General features: G+C 42.3%; 1 protein-coding gene across 3 annotated transcripts in view; it reads left to right on the top strand.

The window, feature by feature from the left end:
* ZNF652 (zinc finger protein 652) overlaps positions 1-14,631 on the top strand; it is a 58,028-nt gene that overhangs the window by 31,074 nt on the left and 12,323 nt on the right. For 2 of the 3 annotated variants that reach the window (XM_032428534.1, XM_032428532.1), the window contains exons 2-5: positions 7,688-8,860; positions 11,334-11,481; positions 11,834-11,949; positions 12,396-12,540. In XM_032428534.1, the coding sequence (XP_032284425.1) occupies positions 7,955-8,860; positions 11,334-11,481; positions 11,834-11,949; positions 12,396-12,540 (1,315 nt within the window). In that variant the 5' untranslated portion in view covers positions 7,688-7,954. The remainder of the gene's footprint in view (positions 1-7,687; positions 8,861-11,333; positions 11,482-11,833; positions 11,950-12,395; positions 12,541-14,631) is intronic. The other variant, XM_032428533.1, reaches the window with a different exon arrangement.

Raw genomic sequence — 14,631 nt, 5'->3', positions numbered from 1 at the left:
TCCCAACTAGATGTGATTTTTCTCTTCTAAACTTTCAGATTTCTACTTTTTTTTTTTTTTACTCAAGTGAATAGTAGTTGTTAAATAGTTATGTGACTGTCCAAAGACTTTGAGATTAGTTGTTACTTGGCAAATGTGTCACTAACATACTTTCCTAATAAGAAAGAAGTGAGTAGCCTTCTGCAAAAGCCATAAGCTTTGAGTAAACTATCAGACCATTATTATCACAGACCCGACTGTCATCCTGCCCATTCTTCCTAGTGGATCTTTTTTTGGGGATGAATTTTGCTGATATGCACTCCTCTTTCCCTCCTTGCTCCTTTCCATTTCTTGATAGTTGTACTTCTGGCCTGATCCTCATGGATAGTTGTACGCTTTAGAAACCTCTGCACTCAGCAGGACCACGGTCTGGCAGTGCATGGGTAGTTCAAGCTTTGGAAATGGGCTGATGGAAGTGGTTCTGCAGGTGGGATAAGCATAGGTGGCAGAGTGATACACTTTACAGAGTTGCCCTTTCAACTTGAAAAGACTCGCCCCAAATAGAATCTTTTTAACATAGGAGGAGGATGTATAGGTACATATTTTAATAGAAAGAAAACTGTTGGATTTTTCAAAAATTAACTGTTAAAACGTTTTGGGGAACAAAGTTATTTTTCTTTTAAGACTAAATGTAAATAAACATTTTTGAAGACTGTGTAAACTTATTTTGCAGTCCACTTGGGAAAAAAATGGCATGAGAAAGAAGCGCATTCTGGAAGTTGTACTTTACTATCTATAATATGCTATTATATTTTCTAATTCTTTCTTTTTTTAAGATTTATTTATTTATTTTAAAGATTTTATTTATTAATTAGAGAGAGAGCATGAGCGGAGGGAGGGACAGAGGGAGAGGGAGGGAGAAGCAGACTCCCTGCTCAGCAAGGAGCCCGATGCCGTGCTCAACCCCAGGACCCTGGGATCACGACCTGAGCTGAAGTCAGAAGCTTAACGAACTGAGACACCCAGGCGCCCCTAATTTTTTTCTTAAGATTGTATTTTCTTCGCAGTAGCTGGTCAAGCACGTAGAGTGCCAGGACTGGTTGCTTCTCAATTTGTATATCCTTTAACAAACATATCACATATTTTCCTAAGTTGTGTAATGTTAATTATAGCAAGACACTAAGGAATGACCCACTTTAGTTTGGAATTTATTTTAAGAAGCAGGAGAAAATGATCTCTAAGAACTTGTTTTAATACCAAAGAGAGATGAATTTAAACAGCTTTAAATATCAATGAGGGTTATTTCTTATTTGCTGCTTCTGTCTGCTTTCAGGTTCTTAGAGCTCCATGTATTCACCTAGGGAGTATTCTAAAAAATGAAGTTAAGATGATTTGTAATAAGTAAGTTAGAACTGAGGATACACATTAAGAGTTGGATAATGAAACATGGAATGTTCTAATTTCCCTAACGTGCTTTTGGTTTTGTAAAGGTTACTCAATTGTGCTCTTAGGAGATAGTTTAAATCTTCTGGAAGGAGAATAAAGGAAGATGATCATCAAAACTGAGATAAGGGAAAAGGTGCCAAAATCGAATGAACAAAGTAATATGTGGGCAGAAAGCCTATGTGTGTTTCAAAGTGAACAGACTACATCTTCTGTTGTGACCGTGTGGTTTATTGATGCTTTTGTGAGTTTCCCTTACTGTAATAATGGGGAGATACCAGTCTCAGGTTTATATGGGAATGCATGTATGTGTGCGTCATTTAAAATAGAATAAAGCGCTCTAACTGTAATTTTTTAAAAGAAAGAAGAGTCTTATTTTCTAACTTCCCCTGTGAATGCAGCCCTTTTCACTTAGTAATTTTTTCTGTGCTGTCTAGCTGAGGACTGAGATAGCTGATCCATGTACATATTCACAGAGAACTACATTAGCTAGGTGATGCTGCTGTAACAAATCACTCCCCAGTCTCAGTGGCTTAAATCAGTGAAGGCTTTCTTTCCCCCTGCATGGCCATGATCAATCAGCAGAGAAACTCTGTTCCTGTCACTCCGTGATGCAGGTTGATGGAACAACCGTCTTCTTGTACATTACTGGTCACCATGCCGGAGACGAGAAAGAGGCCTGGAGGGTCTCTCGTTAGCGATGAAATGCAATAGCTCTGCAGTGATGCACGTCTCTTATTTCACAACATGATGGCCAGAACTAGTCAGGTAGTCCTGCACGACGACGGCGGGGACGGCCAGTGCGGCTTGCCTTCGCCGGAGAGACAGCCGAAAACGCTTGATAAACAGCGCCATCCTTCTGGTCATAGGCAAAATATACTCCCTCCCTCCGCAAGGTAGGGAACCCCAAGGTCCTCTCCAGTCATGGCATCAAAGTCCAGGATCTCTTGAGTGACGCAAGGGTATGATGACTGGTGGTCTGTCGGTGAGGAGATGATGCCCGGTAGTCTCCATGTTGGATCCAGAGGTTGCTCTTCTCGGTCCAGAGACTTCTGAAAGAAATGGACACATGATCACTGCCCCAACATACAAAATGCAATCAGGACTATCAGCAGCAAATAAAAATACTCCCATTTGAAAGGGGGAAGAATAGGAGATATGTAGCAAATTCTGAACTCTGAGCAGTCATTGAGAGGGCCTCCTCAGGGTTGGGGAATGTTCTCGAATAGACCCTAATTTGGCTCATTAGGAGTAGCTCACTTGTCTGTTTTCTTTCCTCCCTAGCTTGCTTCCCCCTTTTCTTCTTTTCCTGTTATCTTCTTTGGTTGTATGTGAAATGGACAATGAAGAATATTCCCCCTTAGGGGAATGGACAGCTTTCTAATCTAACTACTTCCTGCCATAGATGCTTGAGAACCCAGAGACCACTTTAAGTCTTGAACAGTCACCGTCTCTTTTAACCCAGTCTGGAGGTTCTTTTGGCAGTATAACTCTCGAAAATTTAATTTGCTTTTTATTTATTAGTTTCCAGTCAGCTCCATGGGCCTTAGCCCCAGCCACAGTTCTTTCCTAATCATACTTAAATTTGCTACATAGCTGTCTGTCTTAATGGGCCCATACTTCTTCCTTGACTTGATTTTGAGTACAGGTATTTCTGCTATAATGCCATATAGGCCTTCCTGGATTCTGCAAAGTCATACATTAAAATAAATGGGGCTTATGGAAAAAATCAGATTGGGGCAGGGCACTCAAAATCTGTGAAACATTGTAACCAGTACACTAGTAAAAACAACAATAATTATAATAAATGTATTACAATAAATAAATATATTAAATATATATTATAAATATACTAAATCTCCATTGGCATACGCACCCAGCATCAGTCAGTTGAACCTTTCCAGGCTTAATCCCCTGGGTGGTTGTTTCCTCCTCTGAGATTGGGGTCTTGAAGACATTCGCTTACAATAGGGACCAATTTCATTATAATTAAAAATTTGACGTATGAGATGTGGAGTCTTTGGTGATCAAAAACTTTTTTTAAATTTTTTTGAAGATTTATTTATTTATTTATTTATTTATTTATTTATTTATTTGACAGAGAGCACAAACAGGGGGAGCGGCAGGCAGAGGGAGAAGCAGGCTCCCCACCGAGCAGGGAGCCCGATGCGGGGCTTGATCCCAGGGCCCTGGGACCATGACCTGAGCCGAAGGCAGACGCTTAACCATCTGAGCCACCCAGAGGCCCCATCGAAAACTTCTTTAAATACAGGAGGGGAAACATATGCCCTCAACCTCACCAGATGTAAAGTGGAAAGCTTAGTGGTTCACGAAGCAGGTGAACCAACCACTACTTGGATTAAAGGAAGGTACAGAAGTAGGATGTTCAGCTTTTTTCTTAAGGTCTTCGTGTATTGCTCAGGCTATCTTGTTCATTGTGAGAAAGCCTTCTCTTGATCCTTTTAAACATTAACTTGCAGGGGAAAATCTCATATTAACCAACAGGACTTTGGTGTTACACGGACATCATTTCCCCATTTACTAATAGTATTTGAACTAATTCACATTAGAGAAATAGGCTTTGTAGCAAAATACGCTAAGAAACTGCTTTGGTGAGAGGACCTCCCGGTGTCTCTTTTAGAAAAGCTGTTTTCCTGGGCACCGCCTTAATCCATCAGGAGGTTTTATCAGGGTTGTAGAGGCACATCTTTGGCTTGATCCTGCCTCAAGACTGAATTCTAGTTACCATTTGTAGCTCAAGACCTTCTCTGTTTTTATTAAGCATCTGCTTCTTCCAGCCTTACAAATCGCTGACTTTCTGAACTCCTTTAATCCTGATTATAAACCAATCAGTTCTTTTCTGAATTCATCCTTTTCATGTAATTATTTGTCACATACGGCCAACAGCAACCAACACACTGTCTTCCCAGTCCATTTTCCTGTTAGAGCTGTGAGTTCTCTATCTTCTGAGATAAATAGGTGATAGTGTCACCGAGAATGTCCCCACTGCTGCCTGTTAGCCTCCTGTACCCGTTTCCTTGCTCGTTTTCACCAGCTCCTAAGCCTTTGCCATATATTTGAGTTTTCTGGATGAGGCAGCACCCACTTCTGGATTCCATCTGTATCAGCTAGGAGAGGCCCGGTTATGCATGATGCTACAGTACTAACCAACACAAGGTCGCAGAGGTTTTAAAAACACACTCTGTGTAAAATTAAATGAAAAAGAAAGAGAAAATCCACTGCACCGTGCGCAGCCTGTAAATCATTTCCGTCACTCCAGGACCTGGGTGGATAGCAGTGACAGCAGTTGTCATCTTGAAGATTGGTGGTCCCTGTGGCAGAGGGAAAAGAGATCTAGAGGGTCTCATGGGTTAGAAAATATCCTGTCCTTCTGCATGCCACTTCTACTCAGGAGGCGCTACCTTCCCGCAGTAGTCACATGGCCCCACCCCACGGCAGGGGAGGGGGCGGGGTCAGGGTCAGGACCTGCAGTCCGGCCACGAGCCCAGAAGGCTGAGAGCCCAGAGGTCTTTGGGAAGAACACATTCATTATGACCACAGAGGATTTCCCCTCAATTATTTTTCTCTGTCTTCCTGCTTTTTGTTTAATTCCTAGCTGTTGCTGGTTAATTGAATTTTACTATCTCTCCTCCCTTGCTTAATTTGAGATAATTATGTGAGTAAGTTTAATGGTATTTGTAGTAGTTTAGATTAGTTTCCATGGGTCAGAAGTTTTGGCACATGCAAAATAAGGCTAAGTAGAATTAAAAGCCACTGAGATCGTCCTACTTAAAATATGAGGTGTGAAATTTTGATATGTGCAAAATATGTGGTTATAGGGACAACCAAGTTTAAGTTATTTTGGAGTGTCATTTACCAGAATAGAAATAGACCATGAGCCGTGGAGTCAGGCAGGCCTGGTCAAGCACTGCTTCTGTCATTTAAGAGATATGTAATCTTAGACAAATTATTTAGCCTCTTAGAGGCATAATTTCCTCATTTATAAATACAAACAAGTACAAATACATTTACAGATGTCAAGTAAAACATGGCAGCATTTATCACCAGGGCTTTCTGAAATTCCACTGAAATGAAAGTAAAATCACTTTTTAATTTTTTAGTTTTTAATTTTTTTAAAAGATTTTGTTTATTTGTCAGAGAGAGCACAAGCAGGGGGAGTGGCAGGCAGAGGGAGAAGCAGACTCCCTGCTGAGCAGGGAGCCTGACGCAGGGCTCGATCCCAGGACCCCGGGATCATGACCTGAGCCGAAGGCAGACGCTTAACCTACTGAGCCACCCAGGCGTCCCTATTTTTAAATTTTTTTTAAATTTTTTATTTATTTTTTGTAAGTGGGGGGGGGGGCAGTGGGGGGAAGGGCAGGAGCGGGAGAGAGAGAGAGAATCCCAAGCAGGCTCCACGCAAAGCACGGAGCCCGACACAGGGCTCGATCTCATGACCCGAGCCAAAATCAAGAATTGGACACTCAACCGACTGAGCCACACAGGCATCCCAAAATCACTTTTTTTAAAAGAACAAATCCATAAGGACAAAGAAAACAGAAGATAGGAACAGAGGAATGACAGAGTAGTTGTGGACCACATAGTAGAGTCATCATAATGTAAGAATAAATATTGATTTAAGAAAAAGCTATGATAGAACTGTGTCGGGAGGCTGGAGGGAGGATTGTGAGCAATAAGGTAAGAAAAACTATAGTGGGAGACAAGTAGTAACATCTTAAAATGAAAAAATCAAGAAATAGAAATATAATCATGTTTAGAAATATGGAAGGAGGGGCGCCTGGGTGGCTCAGTCGGTTAAGCGTCTGCCTTCGGCTCAGGTCATGATCCCAGGGTCCTGGGATCGAGCCCCGCATCGGGCTCCCTGCTCAGCGGGGAGCCTGCTTCTCCCTCTCCCTCTGCCTGCCACTCCCCCTGCTTGTGCTCTCTTTCTCTCTCTCTGTCAAATAAATAAATAAAAATCTTTAAAAAGAAAAATATGGAAGGAAATGCTGGGGAGGAGGAGCTAATGTAGTTGAACATTTTCGTTTCCAGGCTACGGGATCAGATAGGATGGAGTCGGCAGAGGGCTACTCTTTTTGTTAGAAACCTTGCCGTGTATGTGACTTGGACAAACGATGTGTGCTTTTCTTTTTTAGTGATCACTTCGATAAAAGAATCAAAAATGAGTTTAAAAACCACCCCCAGAGTCTTGTGGTGGCTGTTAAATAGGAATAAGGAGAAGCACCTTTGCCTGCTGGTGCACATGGCAGGCCCTCAGCGAATGCTAGTTTCCTTCCGTCAGCTAGACGGGGTATGTGCTTGCAGTGACAGTCGTATGACTCAGGGATGAGGTGGGTGGTTAAACAGCAATGTGAGCTGTGTCACAAAGCAATTTAGGCGCCCTTCTCTCTCTTTTTTTTTTTTTAATGGATGGTTTCATTTTTCTTGGAACCATATCAACCTGATGGTTACTGTTTCTTAGAATTTATTAGACTTCTGTGCAACTGACACATGAAAAATTCCCCGGCTCTCGAGTGGATTTAGTGAGCTATGCATGGAACAAACTTAAAAATACTTAGCAACTTTGAAATTACTCTGATGAATCTGAAACCAGTAATATCTATAATAATATCCCTACCGAGATTATACATTATTTAAGGCCACGGACATTTTCTGTCTCTTCTGTCTCTTCTTACGTCAACTAGCTGTTTTATTTCCCTGGTCCACAGTGCCTAGCTCACAGCCAGCTTTGTTCTTTGAGCCCTAACTGTGGTGGATGGTAGTGACTGATGTTGAAAACAAAGCCAGCCAGCAGAAAGCTCTTGTGTGTTTCACCTAGGACACCTGTTTATATGACAAGACTATAAACTCCCTGTGGACAGAGACCATATATTCTGTCATATCAGCGTGTCCTGTAGCATCTAGCACAATGAATGCCATGCAATAGTACATATTCATTTTGTCATCAGATACGTACTGAACACCTAAGTGCTTGGCACTGTGCTAAGCTGTAAGGATCCTCAGGGCACTGGACAGGTAGACTCCTGCTGCTATCTCAGAATGTACATTCTAACAAAATTGTGTTGAGTTTAGTAAACCAGTAGCCCAGTAAAATAATGGCCCACACCGAACCATTTAAGCAGCATAAAGAATTGCCTCTGTAAAGAGTTGAATCATTTTCAGCTGTGTTGTATGATGTATGTGCATGCTGCGAGAAGGAAATCATGGTATCTGACCTTTTTTTCCTCTTTGCTTTTCTTTGTAGATAAGATGCTCCAAGTCAATTGCAGCTCCCTTCAGAAGAAAAGTCACTAGCGCTCTGCTCTTGCCATAATACCAAACCTTCTGACTTACGCTTCGGTGCTGCCACACTGGAAGAATTGCACACAGGTTCCAGGAATACCTTTTTTTTTTTTTTTTTTTTTTTGAGTGATTCTTTGTGGATGGAAAAAGATTTGAGTCTTAATAATTACCCTGTTTTAAAGCTATTTCTCTACAGTCTGATCTGCGTTCTGCATCGGTCCGCTCCCCCATGAGCCACGCAGCCAGCTCTCGCCAGGAGCGGGTGGAAAGCTGCGCTGTGCATGCAGCAGGGATGGCCCAAGAAGATAGCCGTCGGGCTCCAGTGCCATCTGCCTTTTATCATGGTGCCAACCAAGAACTTGACCTGTCCACCAAAGTGTACAAAAGGGAATCGGGAAGTCCTTATTCTGTGTTAGTGGACCCCAAGATGAGCAAGCCCCATCTCCACGAAGCCGAGGAACAGCCGTATTTCAGGGAGCCAAGGGCAGTGTCTGACGTGCATGCTGTTAAGGAAGACCGGGAGAATTCTGATGACACGGAGGAGGAGGAGGAGGAGGAGGTTTCTTACAAAAGGGAGCAGATCATAGTGGAGGTAAACCTTAATAACCAAACGTTAAATGTATCTAAAGGGGAAAAGGGTGTCTCTTCTCAGTCCAAAGAGACTCCTGTTCTTAAGACAAGCAGCGAGGAGGAGGAGGAGGAGGAGAGTGAGGAAGAGGCCACCGATGACAGCAATGACTATGGAGAGAACAGAAGGCAGAAGAAGAAGGAGAAGACAGTGGAGAAGGCCAGCGTCACACACAGGAGAACCAGGAGAGCCGGCTCCGTGGCCACGGCCACCACTTCCCCAACTCCCAGGACGACAAGAGGGCGTAGGAAGAGCGTAGAGCCGCCTAAGCGTAAGAAGCGGGTTGCCAAGGAGCCCAAAGCACCGGTCCAGAAAGCTAAGTGTGAAGAGAAAGAGACTCTGACCTGTGAGAAGTGCCCCAGGGTGTTTAATACTCGCTGGTACCTGGAGAAGCACATGAACGTTACTCACAGGCGCATGCAGATTTGTGATAAGTGTGGCAAGAAGTTTGTCCTGGAAAGTGAGCTGTCCCTTCACCAGCAAACAGACTGTGAAAAAAATATTCAGGTAGGTTTCACCACCGAGAGGGCACACTTTCCAGGATAGCACCTGGCTGTTCAGACTCACCTGGTATCTGCCCAAGAGAATAAATACAGTAGAGGCTGAAGGGACAGTTTTCACCGATGTATCTTTTTAAAAGCTCCTGCTTTGGTCTTTTCAAAACCCGGGCTTAACCTTTTCTTTCAAAAGCATTACACTTACCTGACGCTGGACTAGTGGGAACGCAGGTACACTGGAAGGGGTAATCTGTTGTAGGTGACTGATTGCCCAGGAGGTAAAGTCAACACCGACTTTGCACTGAGATTCACTGTTGTGAGACGTGTAATATATAATTCATTCTGGCATCTTCTCTGTCAAGGTGGGAGATACTGAGTGAAGGTCAGGAATAGAGAGAGGTCCCCTTCTAGGTTTGGAAGGATGCCAGATTCTAGTGCAGCTGATGGGGACAAAAACCATAATGACTCAGACCGGTGAAAATGGAAGATCTCCAGGAGTGAGTTTGCTTTTACCAGTGGAGAGATGACAACATTAAATTTATCAAGAGGCTGAGCCCATGGGAATATGCAAACTTTAAACAGAGGCTGAGCTGGTTGAAAATGTTGCCCACCTGGTGGTAGGGTTACGTAATGCTACATTATTAAGGTAACAGAATGTGGTTTTCAAACCAGGCTGATGTCTTGAAAGGACTATATTGTGACAGGTTAAGAGGTGTGCTAATTATATTATGTCAAGTGAATTATATTATGTTGAGCTGTATTGGTTTGTACCTGTGAGTGCATATTAATGAATATTCATAAAAGGTAAGTCTATTACTGTCTCCATCAGATATGTAAAATACAAATGTGTTGTGCCATATTTAAGTCAAACTTCTTTTGAAAAATGCAACTGTTTTGTTTTGGTTTGTTTCTTGGAGTGCGCTTGATCTGGAGTGCTCCTTCTTTTTCACTTCACCTCTCGCTTTTAATCAACAACTGAGATCATTGCTTTACTTTAAAGAGATTTTTTAAATATAAACTATGTTTGCCAAAAATTCATTGCTTTTTGGTTCATCAGTTGTGACTTGGTCTCTTACACGCTTGGTAATAAAAGAAGGCTGAGTCGTGGCGCCCAGACCCTCCGGTAACTACCACTGGCCTTGCTTGGTTATGAGTTGGTTGTGACAGTTCAGGCCGAGGGGAGTGTGATGCAGTGCTGCACCCTAGGGGTCAGACTTGGGTTCTCTGATGACTCATTGCTGAAAGGTATATCTATTGATGTCCATAAAGTTGTGGGTTTTTTGTTTGTTTGGTTTTTTTTTACTTAAATTTGCTTTATTAAGTTACAGAAAGAAAACATTTAATACATCCTCATTCTGTGACTTTCCTCACTGTTGCTCACCATAAGGCACTTCAACTTGCATTCAGGTTTTGTGGATTCTGCTGAAAGAGCTCTCTTTACATTCCTGAAGAATACTGCTTTGTTCATACATATAAATCCTCATGATCCTGGCGGCCTAGTAACGAGTAAAAATTGAAACCCTGCCCTGCACAGTGGCTTGTAGGGGTAGGTCTGTCCTTCTCTCGAGCGGGTCCAACCAGAGGCTTATTTATTTTTTTCACTCCTCTCAGAGTCCTTGTTTCCTGAAGTGACTAATGTTCAGAGATTTTTATTTCCAGTGAATAGCTAACTTGTTCCCTTAAATGTCTCCGAGTCGGTGGTTACCCAGAACTTTCTAGTATTGTTTTGCTTTAACCAGAAGCACTTTATTCTGATACACTTTAGGCCTGATATTCCAGACTATTACTGATTCATAATACAAGAAACTAGGCACTGTTGCGTGTGTTTCCTGTAGACGTGTGTACCAGAGATCTGGGGCTGGCTACCAGGGAAAGGGAAGATGATACTGGTGGCTTAGAAGGGACATGTCCCATAGAGTAAATTAGATATGGGAAAATATAATAAAATCTCAATAATTTGTGTTAATGAAAGCTTCAGATGCCTTCTTTAAGGTACAAAACATTGTTATACTTCCACAGATCTATAACTGTTAATATGTGTTTTATCTCATTTTTATTTATGCTCATTTAAAATTAGTTTGTATTCCCTGGTAAATACCTGTTAACTGCTTAGTGACCTATGTGTAGGAGGCAGCTGCTCTTGGTAATCCATTTATTTTTAAAAACTTGGTTCTTCTCCATTGGTACTATACTGATTAAAAGCAGTCAAGTCTTTTCAATTAGCGGAACTTTCCATTTCTCTTTGTCTTACTTTTTGCCATTGTTTTCGTACTCCCAAAGCATCTCTAAAAGATGCATCTTGAAAAATAGAACATACAGATGTTGGTGTTGGCATCTGGACTCCTCGGAGGACTGGCATTTGTTTGTTTGGATTCTGGCCTTGTGCCATGAATCTCTAGCATGCCCGTTTCATCAGCCAGTAGGCAGCTCCGGCTTTCTGCAAGCCCCTGTAAATAAAGATTATTTCTATTTATCCTGCTCAGTGTGTTTCCTGTAACAAATCGTTCAAGAAACTCTGGTCCCTTCATGAACACATCAAGATCGTCCATGGATATGCAGAAAAGAAGTTTTCCTGTGAAATTTGTGAGAAGAAATTCTATACCATGGCTCATGTGCGGAAACACATGGTTGGTAAGTTTCTTCTGCTTTTTCTCTCATGCCTATAATTTGTCCTTGTTTTTTGGTGTGTTTTACACTTCAGATGGGGCAGGATCCGAGGAACGGCCTTCCTTTAATCCATTCTGACTTGTCGAAACTAACTGCAGCATGTCCCCAGCAAGCATCACCGACTGGCCCGGGACAGGTTCCTTTCCAACCTTGTGATTTGTTTCTCTTCAGAACGTTGCTATTAAGACCTCACAAATTAAAGTGTAGAAAGTCCAGATGGCATGAGTTCCTTGCAGTCCCAGTGAAGGACCTGAGTCTTTCCCGGCTGGAGCTTTTCGGTGGGCTTATTTTGAGTATAGTGCATTCTGTGTTGCAGCACACACGAAAGACATGCCATTTACATGCGAAACCTGTGGAAAGTCGTTCAAACGCAGCATGTCCCTCAAGGTGCACTCCTTGCAGCATTCTGGAGAGAAGCCCTTCAGATGCGAGGTAAGGAGCGTGCTGCCGCCCAGGCCCAGGCCTAGGGACGAGCTTTTGTATTCGTGGTGAGCAGTGAGGGAGAGGCGTGCGCAGTACAGGCGAGAGGCCCTCCAGATACCCGCTCTGAGCGAGTGCCCTGTGTCAGCTCACGGCCAGACAGAGAAAGGTCATCTTAACCCTTTCAGACTAGGTTAAGCCCGGGAGTAACACACGATGAGTTATTTGTCTTCCCTCAGTAATCCAGAGAAGTTGGGGGTAACTTCAGTGCTAATTATTTGAGAAAATTCCCCTTTTATGAATAACTGAGCCGTAGAAATATAGCAGAGCCAAACAGTTGACACAGCAGGTCCTATTTTAAGCGTGAAAAAGGAACCTAATCTCAGAGACTTTGTAGGGTGGGCTCAAGTACAGCTCCTATGCTTGGCATTCAAAAATCTCCACTGTGTCCAATGCAGAACTGTGACGAAAGGTTTCAGTACAAGTACCAGCTGCGCTCCCACATGAGCATCCACATTGGGCACAAACAGTTCATGTGCCAGTGGTGTGGCAAGGACTTCAACATGAAGCAGTACTTCGACGAACACATGAAAACACACACTGGTAAGAATTTCTTGGGAAAAGTACAGATATGTCTCAAGCACTTGTCGATGATCACCTGTGAGTCTGTTTATGTAAAAACCGAAAGCATGACTTTGCATTCCAAGGGCAAATTCTACTTGAATTATTTCACCTGGCATATAAAAATATGGATTTATTAGCCTGAAAAATTGGGCTTTCATCACTCTGTTCATTTAAAAAAAGGATTATTTGTGAGTGCCTTTTAACTGTGGGTCCCTTCAAGATGCTGGATTCTTTGCTCAGGGCACAGGATCTCCTAAAATTGTATGCGGCTTGATTTGTGTATGTGCACTGTGCACAATATGTGTGATGTTTTTTAAGGGAAAGGCTTCTGGACCTTTCAAAACTGAAGGACACTGACTGCTTTAAATAGAATACCCTCTCAGTGTGCTTAAAGTTTGATCGGATTGGATTTCCCCCAAATTACCACTTTTCAGGAACAACTCCCATCAGATGAAGTTAAATCGTATTTTAACCATTTTGTGTTTGTAGAGGTTTTTGCTTCCTAGCATGGATGTGAATCTTGTAAGCATTTGACTACCCAGCTTGCAGGGAACTGGCTGAAGTAGCTAGCTCCCCCTGTGAACACTGCATCATTGTATCTCAGCCTTAACTTGGTATTCCGGGGTCAGCTAGTCTTTGTACAAATTGAACAGTACGACCCATTTTTCGGATTTCAGCATAAAATCTAATCATAGGATTCTACATTCTGTTTGTCCATAGAGTAGCAGAGCTAGAAAGAACCACAAGAGATGATCTTGCGTAGCCCCTTGCTCTTTTTTGTTCAGCCAGAGGTGAAGAAACTCTGCCATGGCTGGATCGCTTTAGTTCCCAATTTTCTGTTGAAGTCCAGAGAAAAATGCCTGCCCAGTGGGCTTCCTCCCCATTCAGAGCGGAGCACCCTCCGATTTTAAGGATTAGTCTAGATGAAGAGTCAGGAGAAGAGTTTACTTAGATAAATTGCCCCTTAAAGGGTAATGAGAACTTTGAAGCCTAAGTGGATGGACGGCAGGATATAGCAGAGTAATTAACAAATTCTCCTCTTCTAATTTGGTGGCTTTTGGACAGGCTCTTAGTTCCAAGTCGCTTTTAGGATTCAGTTTTTTGTTGTAAAGCAGGAAGCTGAGGAACTAGATAGAAAATAAGCTTTTTTGAAGGCAGAAGTTGTGTCACTCTCACACACGATGCTTGGGACATGGTGGCCCCAGAGATGTTGGCTGCGGCCGCATCATTTACTGGAAGGAATCGGGAGCCCCTAACACCTCTGCACTGCCCTGCCCTCCTCTTCCCTGCGCCTCTCCTGGGCCTTTCTCCCGGTTCCCTCTTCTCACCTCCTCCTGCCTTCCCCTTTGTCCTTCTTCCTGTAGACCTGAAATGTCCATAATATGAAACCAGAGTATATATTTTGTGACTGTCATGTTTGTTGAATAAAATTTTATGTTAAATATTCTTCTTTGGCCAAATAGGCAAGCTCAACATTCCCTATTTCTTCCAAAGAAATATAGCCACCCAATAGCCTTCTCATTAAAAGAGTAGTACATACTTACTAAAAAGAATATGAGAAAATGTGAAAGTTAATAACAAAACTGATCATCACTGAAACCTTACTGTCAATATTTTGGCATACATTTTTAAAAAATTCTTTAGTTTCTTAATACACATATAGATAGATACTATACATAAGTGTTTATGTATTCATGTATATAGACGTAAAACAAAAATTGGGTCTTTATTATAACTGGCTCTTCCTTTTGACTGTATTATGTCATTAACAGCAATATCATTTTTAAAATTTTTTTATTGTTATGTTAATCACCATACATTACATCATTAGTTTTAGATGTAGTGTTCCGTGATTCATTGTTTGTGCATAACACCCAGTGCTCCATGCATAACGTGCCCTCTTTAATACCCATCACCAGGCTAACCCATCCTCCCACCTCCCTCCCCTCTAGAACCCTCAGTTTGTTTTTCAGAGTCCATCGTCTCTCATGGTTCGTCTCCCCCTCCGATTTCCCCCCCTTCGTTCTTCCCCTCCTGCTATCTTCTTTTTTTTTTTTTTAACATATATTG

Source organism: Phoca vitulina, unplaced genomic scaffold, assembly GCF_004348235.1.
Source record: "Phoca vitulina isolate PV1807 unplaced genomic scaffold, GSC_HSeal_1.0 scaffold40, whole genome shotgun sequence".
Lineage (NCBI taxonomy): Eukaryota > Metazoa > Chordata > Mammalia > Carnivora > Phocidae > Phoca > Phoca vitulina.
This window is presented reverse-complemented; position numbering and strand designations above follow the sequence as displayed.